The sequence below is a fragment of the Perognathus longimembris genome, chromosome 6, assembly GCF_023159225.1.
Source record: "Perognathus longimembris pacificus isolate PPM17 chromosome 6, ASM2315922v1, whole genome shotgun sequence".
In the NCBI taxonomy this organism is placed as follows: domain Eukaryota; kingdom Metazoa; phylum Chordata; class Mammalia; order Rodentia; family Heteromyidae; genus Perognathus; species Perognathus longimembris.
The window spans coordinates 48,015,464-48,029,319 of NC_063166.1; the positions used below are offsets into that span (position 1 = coordinate 48,015,464).

The 13,856-nt window shown below is 43.8% G+C and overlaps 1 protein-coding gene across 1 annotated transcript; it reads left to right on the forward strand.

Annotated features, from left to right (window-relative positions):
- Positions 1 to 1,347: 1,347 nt before the first annotated feature.
- Vsx1 (visual system homeobox 1) lies at positions 1,348 to 9,321 on the forward strand. The gene is made up of 5 exons (XM_048348691.1): positions 1,348 to 1,771; positions 4,521 to 4,599; positions 5,165 to 5,288; positions 7,078 to 7,258; positions 9,032 to 9,321. Exons 1-5 carry the CDS (start codon positions 1,348 to 1,350, stop codon positions 9,319 to 9,321), a joined length of 1,098 nt encoding a protein of 365 aa, XP_048204648.1.
- The last annotated feature ends 4,535 nt before the right edge of the window (positions 9,322 to 13,856 follow it).

Genomic DNA, 13,856 nt, shown 5'->3' on the forward strand with positions numbered 1-13,856 from the left:
AGAGAGCAGAGGGAGCCGGACCCACTTTGCCGGAAGCCACGCGGTACTGGCGTGTCTGTGAGAGTTACCCCTCCACGCCGGGGGGCCTGGAACTGTCAGACCCTCGGGGAGTGGGAAGGACCCGTAGAAAGGGGTTCAATGTCCCTAAAGCCTTCCATGTCCTATTATTAGAAAGGGTGAGCTCGGGGCTCTACGCGATGAGGCCTGAGAGGGTCCAAGGCTGAACTAGGAGCCTGGTTTCCTCAATTTTAACGAATGTAGAATTTTCACATAAAAGCACACTGTCTTGGAATAAACATAAAACCGGACAATTTGCTTGTTTCTGTGAAGACCCATATGTTTCTGTAGGTGGATCCTATTTTATCACTACCACCCCATTAGGCACATTGGATTAAGATAATGGCACCTATTTATTCTAAAACAATGTTAATTGTTTTTCTGACATTTCCTTGGAACACAAGTGTTTTTGTTAAACCTGGTACCCTGCTGTGGAGTTTGTGAGCCCCAACTCTCCAGCCTGGAGAGGCCTGGAGGAAGATTTGACTGGAAGCACAGTGCTCATGAATTAACAAGCGTTTCCATTCTTTTCAGCTAGGAGATTTTTGGGGAAAGTCATTCCCCTGGTGCCCATTCCGGTAGTGGGGGTCGTTTTGGTGGTAGTGCCAGGAGGAATGCGCCTCTTGGTCATTTTATTCTGTTGTTTCCTACAGGTGTGTGTGTTGGGGGGGGGGGCGATTGCTCTGCTAGACTGGTAGGCTGGAGCTCTACCACTTGAGACATACCTCCAGGTCTGCTTTTCACTGGTTAATTTTGAAAATGGAGTCTCCACAACTTTACTTTTCTGCCCTGGCTGACTTCCAACTGCTCTTCTCTGGATTTTAGCTAGAATTACAGGCATGAGCCACTGTGCCCAGTGACTCCTGTCTTAAAATTCTTTTTATTATGATTAAGGCGACATACAGAGTGTTTACAGTTACTTAAGAGTAAGGAGCACGTTTCTTTTTGGACCGTGTCACCCGAGTTCTCTGTCTTCAGGCATATTGGGGGGTTCAGGGTCCTGGAGTGGAGGTTCTGGCTGACAGCAGAGTTGTTGCTGGCCGGCCCTCTCTCAAGAATGGGGGTGGGGTGGGCTAGGGGACAGCTGGAGGGAGGACAAGGAGAACTGCAGCTGGGAGGGCGGTAACCGAAGGAGGAGGGGAGGGACGGGTGGCGTCCTCATCTCTCAGATCCACGCGCCTGCCCCACGCTGATTGGAACCCTCCAGGCCTCCGATGCCCAGGGGGCATATAAAGCATCTTCGGAGCTAAGCCCTCCTCTGGAATGGTGATCAGAGGGGATTAGAGAATCATGACGGGACGGGACGCTGTTTGTGATGGGCGCGTCAGGAGCAGGGCCCTGGTGCCGGGCAGTCCCTCCACGAGTTCGCGCCCTCGAGGATTTGCCATCACAGACCTGTTAGGCTTGGAGGCAGACCTGCCCGCTCCCGCCGGTCCCGGGCCGGGATCCAGCTGTGAGAGCCCAGAGACCTCACCGGGCCCGGGGTCTGGGCTCGGTGGCTCCTGCTTGGCGCGCGGCGCTCTCCCCTTGGGCCTGGGCCTCTTCTGCGGCTTCAGCGCGCAGCCACCCTCTGCTGCCCGGGCGTCCTGCCTGCTTCTAGCCGATGTGCCGTTTCTGCCAACCGGAGGACCAGAACCTGCTGCCCCGCAGGTCCCCGGCCGGCCGCCGCCTGCGCTCGGTCTCCAGAAGCGCAGCGAGAGCTTCTCCACGTCTGGTAATCAGGCCCGCGCTTCCCGCCCCTGTCCTTGGTCCTGGTGGTTTGGAACCATACAAGGGGCCATCGCCCCCCTTCACCCCACATTTCCAGGAAGTCGGGACCCCAGAAGGATACCCAGTTGAGAGAGGCATATTTATTTGCGCGGCTCTGCCACGTTCCTTGCTGTACCCGCAATCTCGCCTGTCCTTCGAGATCCGATTCTCACAGGACTGCGAGACTATCACCATCAGCTCGGTAAACGACCTGGTGATGAGAGCTAGGGTGAGGTGGGGGAGGAGAGGCGCCCTAGCAACCACCGCCCCACGACCTTTCTCTCCCAGCCCTTAGCGCCGGTCTGGGCCACGGGGAGCCACTGGGATCTCCAGATTGGGAACCTGTCGGGTTCACCAACCAGCAGGGAACCTGATGGCCAGAGAGCTGTCGAAGGTTGGCTAAAATGACCGAAGGATTACCGGTGCTTGAGGAGGATGGAGCCGTGAGGGAGTCCCGGGTGTCCAACCCTAGCATACTGGAAAGAAAGTAGTACGGAAAGATGTTGAAGTGGATTAAGCACACAGAGAAGGTGTCATTAAATTCCAAGAGGCACCAGGGCAAATTGAGAGGTGGGAGATGTGGGGAAAGAAAAAGGAGAATTACACAAGAAAACATAGATGTAGTGAAACTATAGGGTAGAACCTGGTAGAGCACCCAGGCAGCCAAGGCAAAAAGAGTATAATATTTGTGATAGTACAAGGAAACAGATATGCTTGTACGAGGCTCAAGTGGTACAGTGCTTGCCTAGCACTGTCCTAAAGTTAGTGTTCAGTACTGCCAAAAAATTAACATTAATCAATATAAAATAAAAAAGCATGCCAGATCACCAGGATAGATGAGCACTAAATAAATATAGGCAAAATAAGAATAAAGCCCTAAAATGATTTTATTTCCTGAGCCTCCCTGAAAGACAAAATATGTTGTGTCACTAAAAATTCAAAGGCCACCTTCATAGAATGGGTTATTTCTTCCATGGAAATAGATCACATGAAAGATAAAATGCAATGAATCCTCTCCTGTAAGTGTATTTCACAAAGATCTAGACTATGTCCAACAGAAATAGAATAAGGTGATTGAAGATGAGTTTGATGAAAACTTCTGTCACTTTAAAAGGAAAAAGAATTGAGGCTCATACCTGTAATTCTAGCTACTCAGGAGGCTGAGATCTGAGAACCAGTCTGAAGCTACCCCAGGCAGACAAATCCTCAAGATGCCACCTCCAATTAACAAGAAAATAAAACAAACAAGAAATCTGGAAGTAGAGTTATAGCTCACATGGTAAAATGCCACTGTGTAATATTCATTTAAACATTATTTTTGGTGGTGTGGGGATGGAACCCAGAGCCTTGGGAATGCTAGGCAAAGTTCTACAAGGATTATTTCCATGTAATCAGTATAAAACTATTTTTCTTTGAGGAGTGCCAAAATTTCTAAATCCACTGAATATTTTATATTTATGGAAGGTCTCAGTTTGAATAGCCTCATTCCATGCATTCAATAACCTCATGTGTCTAATGGCTACTGGGTTGGACACTTCATCATAGAATGTTTATACCTCAGGCACACAATTCTCTGGTGAACTGATTGATGTAGGAGAAAAACTAGCATTACTTCACAGTGTTTGCTTTGATTTCTCTGGTTTTAAATATTTTGAGGCAATTGTGTTTTTGAACCATTATGAATCTGATTATAGTTTGTCATTCTAACCTTTCTATTTGGGTCTTTTGATACATGGTTATAAAAGGGCCAGCCACGGAGAGAGAGAGAGAGAGAGAGAGAGAGAGAGAGAGAGAGAGAGAGAGAGAGAGAGAGAGAGAGAGAATGTGTGTGTATGCAGGTACTGGGACTTGAACTTTGCCTAGGCACTGTCCATTAGCTTCTTTTTTTCTTTTCTTTCTTTCTTTCTTTTTTTTTTTTTTTCTCAAAGCTGATGCTCTACCATTTGACTCATGCCTCTACTTCTGGCTCTTTGCTGGTTAATTGGAGATAAGAGTTTCAATGGAGTTTCCTGTGGAGGCTGGTTTTGAACTGCAATCTTCATACCTCAGTCTCTTGAGTAGCTAGGATGACAGGCATGAGCAGCCAACATCTGAATTAGAAGGGGGGGGGTTTTCTTAAATTTTCCAGTCTATCTATACACAGTTTCAGCATACTTGGCAAGAATAAGTTTCCTGGGCCCACCTCTAGAGAGTGTGGAATGGAACACCATAGCAGGGGAGTTCTGACAAAGACTGGGGTGTCACAAGCCTCCATCTCTGCCTTTGAGAAGTGTTGATGTGGATGTTAAGATGAGGTGGAGGGCAGAGGCAAGTAGACAAATCTATTCGTGGGGTGTAGAAAAAGGGCAAAAACTGGCCACATAGCTTTGACTTCACACAACCTGGGATTTGAATCCTAACATCACTATTTACTCCCTGTGTGATTTTTGGACAATTTATTTAAACTCTTTTCCTGGAGTGTTTTCTCACCTATAAAAGAGGGGTAATAATTATAATAGCAGCTACCTTGGGATTGTTTGCAGAATAATTGAGATATGGCATAACAATGTTAAACACAGTACAGTGCCTAGAATCTGAGGCAGCTAAAAAATCTAGCTCTTACTGCTAAATGCATCCCTAACAGGCTGGTATCTTCAACCTTCACATTGAAATCCAGGAAATAAAGTTTTAGAAATGTGCCCATCTTTACAGTTCTCTTTTCCTTGTACTAACAGATGAGGACAGTCTTTCTGAAGACAGGAGTGATCTGAAAGTTTCCCCTACCCTAGGCAAGAGGAAGAAGCGGAGGCACAGGTACAGAAGGGGCTGGGCTGTGCTCTTTGATCTTGTTCCTCCCACATTATCCTCCTGTCTATGGAGCCAGTATCTGAGTACATTATGGCCCTGGGTTTTGGCACAGGCCCAGTGACTTCCTAGTTGGCAGTGAGAAGGCCACAGAAGCTATTTGTAAAGAAAATGTTGCAATTCCCAGGAGGCTGCAAAACCATCTTTGTGTACCACTTTACTGACATAAGGTTGTGGTTCTGTAAAATGGGTCTTGTCAGAATGAGTTGATGGAATTCATTAAGAGCTAAAGGCTGAGGATGTAGCTTAGTATGTACAAAGTCCTGAGTTCATTCTCTTGCACCCACTCATGAACATGCACACGTGCATGTTAACGCAGAGTTAACACTCTGTCATCTTTGAACCAAACTTCTGATCTATACAGAGACTTTAGATTTTGTGGTTTTCAGAAGTGGGGTGTGCAGTAGTCAGGATAGCTTTGGGGATAAGGCCGGCAGGAGAAGGAGGTAATGGTCCTTAGGCTTGGCTGGTACTGTGGGTGCATGCCCACACTAGCATTTCTGGCTCCCTGCAGGACAGTTTTCACAGCTCACCAGCTGGAAGAGTTGGAGAAGGCATTCAGTGAAGCCCACTACCCTGACGTGTATGCCCGGGAAATGCTGGCTATGAAAACTGAGCTCCCCGAAGATCGAATACAGGTGTCTGTCTGGGGTCCCCTTCCTCTTTCCCAAAGACTTTGAACCACATGTCATTCCTACACACATTGAGCCAACCCAAGAAAAGACTTCTAAATAATCCAATATATCCCTTTAGCTTAAAAGGGGGAGGCTCACTTGGCTAAAGACACCATAGGGGTCACTCTGCTCTTTATACTCTTTTTTTTAAAATTTAAGTTATTTATTAATTGAACACAAATTTTTTTGACAAGGTGTTGTGCAAAAAGGGTACAGTTACATAGTAGGGCAGTGTGTACATTTCTTGTGATATCTTACGCCCTGTTTTTCTTTCCCTTCTCTAGGTCAGGTAGACATATATACAATATACAATGTATCAAGAACATATACAGTAGCCACATGGCCAGGCCTCTTTATATTCTTAAACCTTTTGCTTATTAATTTATTATTATTATTTGTGGGACTTGAATTCAAGGCCTGGCTACTGTTCCTTAGCATTTTTTTTTCCCTCAAGACTGGTGTTCCACCACTTAGCCACAGCTCTACTTCTGGCTTTTTGGTGTTAGGTTGATGATAAGAGTCTCATGGTCTTTCTAGGCTGGCTTCAAACTGCCATCCTTAGATCTCAGCCTCCTGAGTAGCTAGGATTACAGGTGTGAGCCACTGGCACCTGGTGAAAACATTTATTATTAAGCATTCTAAAATTTTATACAATATGTGTGCTACAACTAAACTTTTCACAAAACTTTATCAATGTAAAACATTCTATCTCTGTACCTAAAATCCTCAAAGAAAGCATCATACAGCCTAAAACAATCTTTCCACACCTCCTGTTCTTCAATTCCTATGTCTTTCTAGCCCTGAAAATTCATGTGTACATGATATGTATGAGTGCACATATGTATGGTCACACACAGAGAGAATTTTGTGCCTTTCCCTCCTTCAATTTGCCACTAACTCATTCTTCTTATAATAGCCAATGCCTATTCAATAATGTTCCTTCCATCCTCCCTTCCTTCCTTTTCTTTCTTTCTTTCTTTCTTCCTTCCTTCCTTCCTTCCTTTCTTTCTTTCTTTTCGTTTTTCTTTCTTTCTTTCTCTCTCTCTTTCTTTCTTTCTTTCTCTTTCTTTCCTTTTTTTCTTTTCTTTCTTTCTTTCTTTCGTTCTTTCTTTTTTTCTGTGCCAGTCCTGGGATTTGAACTCAGAGCTGGAGCACTGTCCCTAAACTTTTTTTTTCCCCTCAAGGATAGTGCTGTACTACCTGATGCACAGTTCCACTTCCAAATTTTTGGTAGTTAATTGGAGATAAGAATCTCAGAGAATTTCTTGCCAGGGCTCGCTTTGTACCATGAGTCTCAGATTTCAGCCTCCTGAGTAGCTAGGATTAAAGGCATGAACCACCCATGCTCTGCTCTCAATAGTATTCTTTTATTAAACTAATATTCTTCATGAAAATACCAGCAGTTCAACAACTTAGGACTCCATGAGGCTATTACCCCAGGAGACTCTTTCCAAACAATGAGAACAATCAGTCAGTGGGGTCTTGGGCTTCTTTACTCAATGTAGTGAAAATAATGTGGTCCTATATTTTCTTTCCTGACTCACTGAGAAACTTCAGTGAGCTATCTCATGACCCCATGCTGAATCCCTGTAGCTTTGCCTAGAGCTTATCTCCCCTCTGTAAAGTCCTGGGTGCACTTCCTTTCTGTGGGGTGGATACTTGGCCCTTATTAGTAGCCTCCTGGGACTAATCATCTCCTCCACGTACCCCTCTTCACCGAGTCTCTTCTCATGTGTCCTCTGTCTCCTTCTAGGTCTGGTTTCAAAACCGGAGGGCCAAGTGGCGGAAGCGAGAGAAGCGCTGGGGCGGCAGCAGCGTGATGGCTGAGTACGGGCTCTACGGGGCTATGGTGCGCCACTGCATCCCGCTGCCTGACTCTGTGCTTAATTCCACCGAGGGCGGTCTGCGTGGCTCCTGTGCGCCCTGGCTCCTAGGTAAGCTGAGCCCCCTGGGGTGGAGGATGGGATCAGATGAGCTTGGGCAATCATTTGCAAAACAAATACATACAAATATACGTATGTGTGTGTGTGTGTGTGTGTGTGTGTGTGTGTGTGTGTGTGTGTGTACTCAGATTGAGGTTTTGAATTCCACAGTCTAATTTCTTTCTTTCTTTCTTTCTTTCTTTCTTTCTTTCTTTCTTTCTTTCTTTCTTTCTTTCTTTCTTTCTTTCTTTCTTTCTTTCTTTCTTTCTTTCTTTCTTTCTTTCTTTTTTTTGCCAGCCCTGGGGCTTGAACTCAGAGCCTCAGCACTGTCCCTGGCTTCTTTTTGCTCAAGGCTAGCACTCTACCACTGAGCCACAGCTCCACTTCCGTCCTTTTCTGTTTAATGTGGTGCTGAGGAATTGAACCCAGGGCTTCATGCATGTACTCTACCACTAAGCCACATTCCCAGCTCCACAGTTTAATTTCTATTTAATTACAAGGTTCACCGTGCCCAGATGACTTGTATTTCATTGAAAGTTTGGAATTGATGGATAGATAAGATCCATTAGGATATTAGTGTTAGTAAACATATCTTGAAATTTTGGAGTACATTGATATTCTTGGATTGTGTTTAATGTTTCCCAAGTGTGGGATGCTATTAGAAAATTAGAAACCATATAATTTAGGACACAGATAATAAGAAACAAGACAATACTAAACCATGAAAACTTATCACTATCATCTACTTTTGAGTGGAGAGAACAGTCCCAGGTTCTGGTTCTGCCATTAAAAACCTGCTCTGAAACTTCTCTTTCTCTCTCTCTCTTTCTGTCTCTGTCTCTGTCTGTGTGTCTGTGTCTGTCTGTCTGTCTGTCTGTCTGTCTCTCTTTCTCTCTCTCTCTCCCTTTTCCCCCTCTCTCATGGGGCTTGAACTCAGGGCTTGGGCACTGCCCCTGAGCTCTTTTTGCTCAAGACTAGCACTCTACCACTTTGAGCCACAGTGCCACTTCCAGTGTTCTGGTGGTTAAGTGGTGATAGGATTCTCACACACTTTCCTATGAAGGCTGGCTTTGTGCTCAGGTCTCAGCTTCCTGAGTAGCTAGGATTACAGGTGTGAGACATCAGCGCCCCGCCTCTGAAGTTTTTCTCTTCTTTAGATTTTCCCTGCTAAAATAGTCTCTAAGCTGTCCAGCTTTGGGGCTGGGCATTGTCAGGAAGCCTATCCTTCTTGCTCAGTTAGACCAGCTGGTCAGGATCACATTTTAGAGGAATGAGTAGTCAGAGAAGCAGCTGGAGCCCTTGGTTAGATGGATCCTGGTGGTATTTTAGGTCGAGAAGGCATTGGCTGCTTTGTTCAGCAAGTGATGTTTGAACACCAACTTTTCAGGTACTGTGCTGAGAGCCAGAGACACCAATGGTTAATACAGGCTTGATTTTGCCCTAAAGACTGAAGAGACTAGAGGGAACTTGGACTAGAAGCCAAGCTCAGGCCTCTGAAATTATATAAGCATGTGGGAAGGGAAACAAGTTGGCATCCATAGGCTGCCAAGAAAGCGGGCTCAATGTTCCACAAACAAAGGCCACACAGATCCAAACAAAAGGTACCACCTGGCAGACACAGATTTTCAACTCCTAATGGGTAAGGGGTCACCTATCTGACGTTCCTGTAGGCCCAAGAGGCAGACTCTGACAAGGATAAATCCAAGGGGAGTTAAAGGACCATCACAGGGAATTTTCATTTTAATTTATTTTTATGTTTTTCCTTCTCTTTTAATTTTTTGCAAGGTATGCATAAAAAATCCACAGGAATGATAAGAAAACCAGGAAGTGGAGATAAGCTGGCAGGACTCTGGGGCTCTGACCACCTAAAAGAAGGTTCTAGTGAGAGCCAGGCTGGATCTCAGAAAGGCTCAGACCAAGGGAACCCTGAGAATGGCTTGGAAGAGGTGGCCATTGATCTCTCCAGTTCTGCTCGGCAGGAGACCAAGAACGTACACCCAGGGGCTGGTGCTCAAGGATGTCCTCACTCCACTGGGCTGGAGGGGTGTCAGTCTGAGAAGGTGGGAGCCTTATGAGACACCCCCCCCACACCCACAAAGGTTGCAAATGCGCATATTTCTCACTGGTGGTTTTCAAAAGACAAAAGTGGTCCAAGACAAATGTTTTCAGTTCCATTTTCATCCTATATTGTCTGGATAAAGCATGGGTCCACTTGTTTTAACAGGATGAATGAATGATTTAGGGAAATTCCATTTCATTCCAGAATGGAAACCATTCCTTAAAGGCACTTGAATCATTAATTCGGTGTGAAAAAAATTTTTTTTTGTAGAACTTGAGCAGGAAGGATCTGAAGTTAAAAGCTACCACTGGACACTGTGTGAAATATACAGAAGACAGGCCTGACAGCCTCACTCTAGATTACAGTGTACAAGCCAAGCACCCATAATCCTAGATACTAGGGAGGCTAATGATTGAGATTTGAAGCCAGTGTGGGCAGAAAAATCCATGAGAATTTTATTCCACAATTAACCAGCAAAAAGCTGGACATGGAGGTATGGTTGAAGTGGTAGAATGCCAGCCATTAGTAAAAAAGCCAAGCCCTAGTACTGGAACAAAATACATACCTGCATGCATGCATGCATACATACATACATACATAAATATATACATACATCATTGTTGTTGCTGCTTTTTTTGAGATAGGATCTTGCTGTAAGGCCTAGGCTGGCCTCAAATTTTTGGTCTTCCTGCCTCAGCCTCCTAAGTACTAGGATTACAGGTGTGCACTACCAGCAGAAAATATATAACTCTTTTTAATTTCCAGAAAAATCAGATGTCTTTACAGTGAAAACTCCATACAGACATATGAATGAATTATATAGTACCTTTTCTTTGAACTTCACCTTAGACATTTCAATTTTAGTATTAGGCAATGATTTGTGTTCTCAGTGTCTTTTGATAGACTATGCATACTGGAGCTCATAAATAGCAGAGAAAGCTATACTCTCAATCCTCTTTTGAAGTAGCCTTGTTGGCAGTTCATCTGGACAACGTTTGAAGGGCAAGGCAGGGCAGGGTAGGCTTCTTGATCTTTTTGGAATTTATGTTTGAAAGCACTTTAGTGACTTGGATTTGATGAATGTTTCCTTTCCTGTATTTCTTTAGCTATTTATTTATTATTTAAAAATAAACATTGTGTGGTGTTTTTGCTTTGCAAGGCCCTCCTTTCTAATCTGTGTGCACATCTACACTGCTGCCCATCCTCCTCACACTCCTCTTTAGTCTGGAACACCTAAAGCACTTTATCCTTCACACTGCAGCACTTACCATGTGTCTTCCTTCCTTCTTTCTTTCCTTCATTCTTTCTTTCTTTCTTTCTTTCTTTCTTTCTTTCTTTCTTTCTTTCCCTCCTTCCTTCCTTCCTTCCTTCCTTCCTTCCTTCCTTCCTTCCTTCCTTCCTTCTTCCTTTCTTTCTTTCTTTCTTTCTTTCTTTCTTTCTTTCTTTCTTTCTTTCTTTCTTTCTTTCTTTCCTTCTTTTCTTTCTTCCTGTATTTATTTATTTTTGTGCTGGTACTTGAATTCAGGACCCTGTACTCTTGCTTGGCCTTTTTGCTCAAGGCTAGTGTGCTGCCACTTAAGCCAGCCATGTTTCCAGTTCTTCTTTGATGGTTAATTGGACCAAAGTCTCAATGGGGCAAGCTTTGAATCCAAATCCTTAGATTACAAATAGATGTTGAAAAGAATTCTATAAAGTGAATGTCAATTTCATTTAAACTTACTTTAAGAAGGGAAAATACTAAGAATTTCCTAACATGAGTGGTCTTATTTCAAAGCAGCAGTTTAATATTTTATCATGTGTATACACAAGCACATACATATGTGTCATGTAGATATACAAGAGTAGTCTTCAGCATGGCTTTACCACCTGTGCTACAACTCCAGCCCTTTGTCATTCTTTTACTGAGATAGGATTTAACACACACACACACACACACACACACACACACACACACACACACACACACACGAAAAGGAAGAAAGGAAGGAAAGAAGGAAGGAAGAAGAAAAGTGTGTACATTAAAAAAAGAAGCTGGGCAATAGGTGGCTGAGGCAAGAGTTGAAGGCAAAATTTTTGTGTCTCAAACAGAAAAACAAGCCAGGTGCCCGTGGCTCATGTTTGTAATCCTAGCTACTAAGGAGGCTAAGATCTGAGGATCAAGGTTCAAAGACAGCCAGGGCTGAAAAGTCCCTGTGAGACTCTTATCTCCAATTAGCCACCAGAAAATCAGAAGTGGTTGAGCGCTAGCCTAGAACAAAATAGCTCAGGAACAGTGCCCAGGCCCTGAGTTCAACTTTAACGACTAACAACAACAACAACAAAAGTTTTCAGATAAAGGGTCTATACTTCTACTATATATTCTACCATTACTTCCTAGTTCTCACAGGGCCTTCTTGGATAAAGGAGCCCAGCAGAGATTTCACACACGGTTCCCCTGGATCTTTACTCAAATTGTCCTGCAGGTTACACTGGACTCTGACCACAGGCTGATGGCAGGGTTATCCTTTCCAGCATTCCAGAATAGCATGCCAGCAAAAATGTGCTGCCAATGTATGAAAAGAAGATTAAAAAATTAAAATTTCACAAAGGCCAATTTGGAAAGATGCCTACAGAGAAGTAGCAGGCACTTTTGGCTTCTGGCAGCAACAGGAGGTAGCAAGCAGCCTGAGAGGAACATTCATTAATGAAGAGGATATTTCTGGAAATAGAAGAATAGGTATTGTAACCAATACTTTCTCCTTAGGGCTAGAAGTACACATTCAATGAGCTGAAACTCCAATGGTCCTCCAAGGTCTACAGATTATTTATGATCTCTTGGAATTGTCTCAGTGGCAGAGAAAAGTGGGTAGAAAAGTCTGTTAAATTCTTATCTCTCCAATTACCCACCCAAAAGTTAAAAGTGGAGCTTTGGAAAGAGAAAGTAGCTGCACAGAAATGGATTGAGCTGGCTTAGTGATGGTGGAATTTTTAGAAAACTCAAAGCCAAGAAGAGCTAAAACACCCCTGAAGAACAAGCTGGTGGCTCATATGTAGAATTCTAGCTATTTAAGAGGCTGAGATCTGCAGATCTCAGTTCAAAGCCAGCTAGGACAGACACATCCATGAGACTCTTATCTCCAGTTAACTAGAAAACTCAGGAAGCAGAGCTGTGGATCAAATGATAGAATGCCAGCCTGAGATGAGAAAGCTAATCAAGTCCCAGTAATGACATAGCTTGTTTCAGATCAATACTTTAATAAAGCTGAAATAATTTAGTATTGTCTTGGGGAAAACAAATAGATCAATGCATTAAAATAAAGGGTGGAGCCACTCGTGCCTGTCCTGTAATCCTAGCTACTCAGGAGGTTGAGACCTGACAATTGCAGTTTGAAGCTAGTATAGGCAGAAAAAACCATGAGACTTCAATTAATCACCTAAAAACTGGAAGTGGAGCTGTGGCTCCAAGTGATAGAGCACATGCCTTGAGCAAAAAAAGCTCAGGGACAGTGCCTAAGCCCTGAGTTCAAGACCCCCTACCCCCCCCCCCCCCCAACCAAAAAAGTGGGACATACACTTGGGAATCTATACAGCTGCTTTTCCATCCCTTCCCATCGTAAACGGCCTGTTAGCGCCACCTCTTGGCAGGTATAGTTAACATACATTCACATGGACACTCATCTAAATTTACAGTTTACATTAGAATTTCTGTGCTTTTCTACCCAGAGCCTTCTAACTCACCCTAAATCATCAACTTTAGTCATTTTCTCTGTCAGTTCTGTTAACCTAGGCTTTGAAATAACTTTGTTCACATAAATGTCCTGTTATTTACTCTTCTAATCTTTACAGAATTAGTTCCCTCTCACATGGGTATTTTAAGACTTTATCTTTCACACCCTTCCACTAAAGACCACCTACAGTACTTCTTTCTTTAGAATAACTGAACTTTTAGTTGAAACTGGTAACTGGTGACTCACACCTAAAATGTTTTTATTATTATTATTTTTTGGTTGTTGTTGTTGGTTGAACTCAGGGCCTGGGTACTGTCCCTGAGCCTCTTAGTGCTCAAGGCTAGCACTCTACCACTTGGGCCACAGTGCTACTACTGGGTTTTTGAGTAGTTAGTTGGAGATAAGAGTCTCACAAGCACTTTTTTGCTCGATCTGGCTTTGAACCATGATCCTCATATCTCAGCCTCCTGAGTAGCTAGGGTTACAGTTGTGAGCCACCAGCACCTGGCCTAAGATCTTAGACTCTTTTCATCCTAGCCACTCAGGCTGAGATCTGAGGATCAGCCCAGAAAGACAAATCCATGAGACCATTAACTGATTAACTTAGTAAAAAGTCAAAAGTAGACATGTAGCTCAAGTGACTGAGTGCTACCCTTGAGCAAAAAGAAAAAAAAAAGCCAAACAAGAGCTGTCTAGCTGTCTGCCTTTGTTAAAATCCATTCCTTGAGTTCAGAAGATCACTGAAGAGAAGAAAGCTTCCCAGGAATAAGCTTTGCTGTTAAGAAAATGCTCCTAAGATGGGCACTGATGGCACATGCCTGTAATCCTAGCTACACAGGAGACT

What these genes read in the sequence shown, in the direction of transcription:
- Vsx1 (XM_048348691.1), top strand. Translation starts at nt 1,348, where the DNA reads ATGACGGGACGGGACGCTGTTTGTGATGGGCGCGTCAGGAGCAGGGCC. An exon ending in TCCCCGAAGATCGAATACAG is followed by an intron (nt 5,289 to 7,077) that starts GTGTCTGTCTGG and finishes GTCTCCTTCTAG; the next exon opens with GTCTGGTTTCAAAACCGGAG. An exon ending in CTGTGCGCCCTGGCTCCTAG is followed by an intron (nt 7,259 to 9,031) that starts GTAAGCTGAGCC and finishes ATTTTTTGCAAG; the next exon opens with GTATGCATAAAAAATCCACA.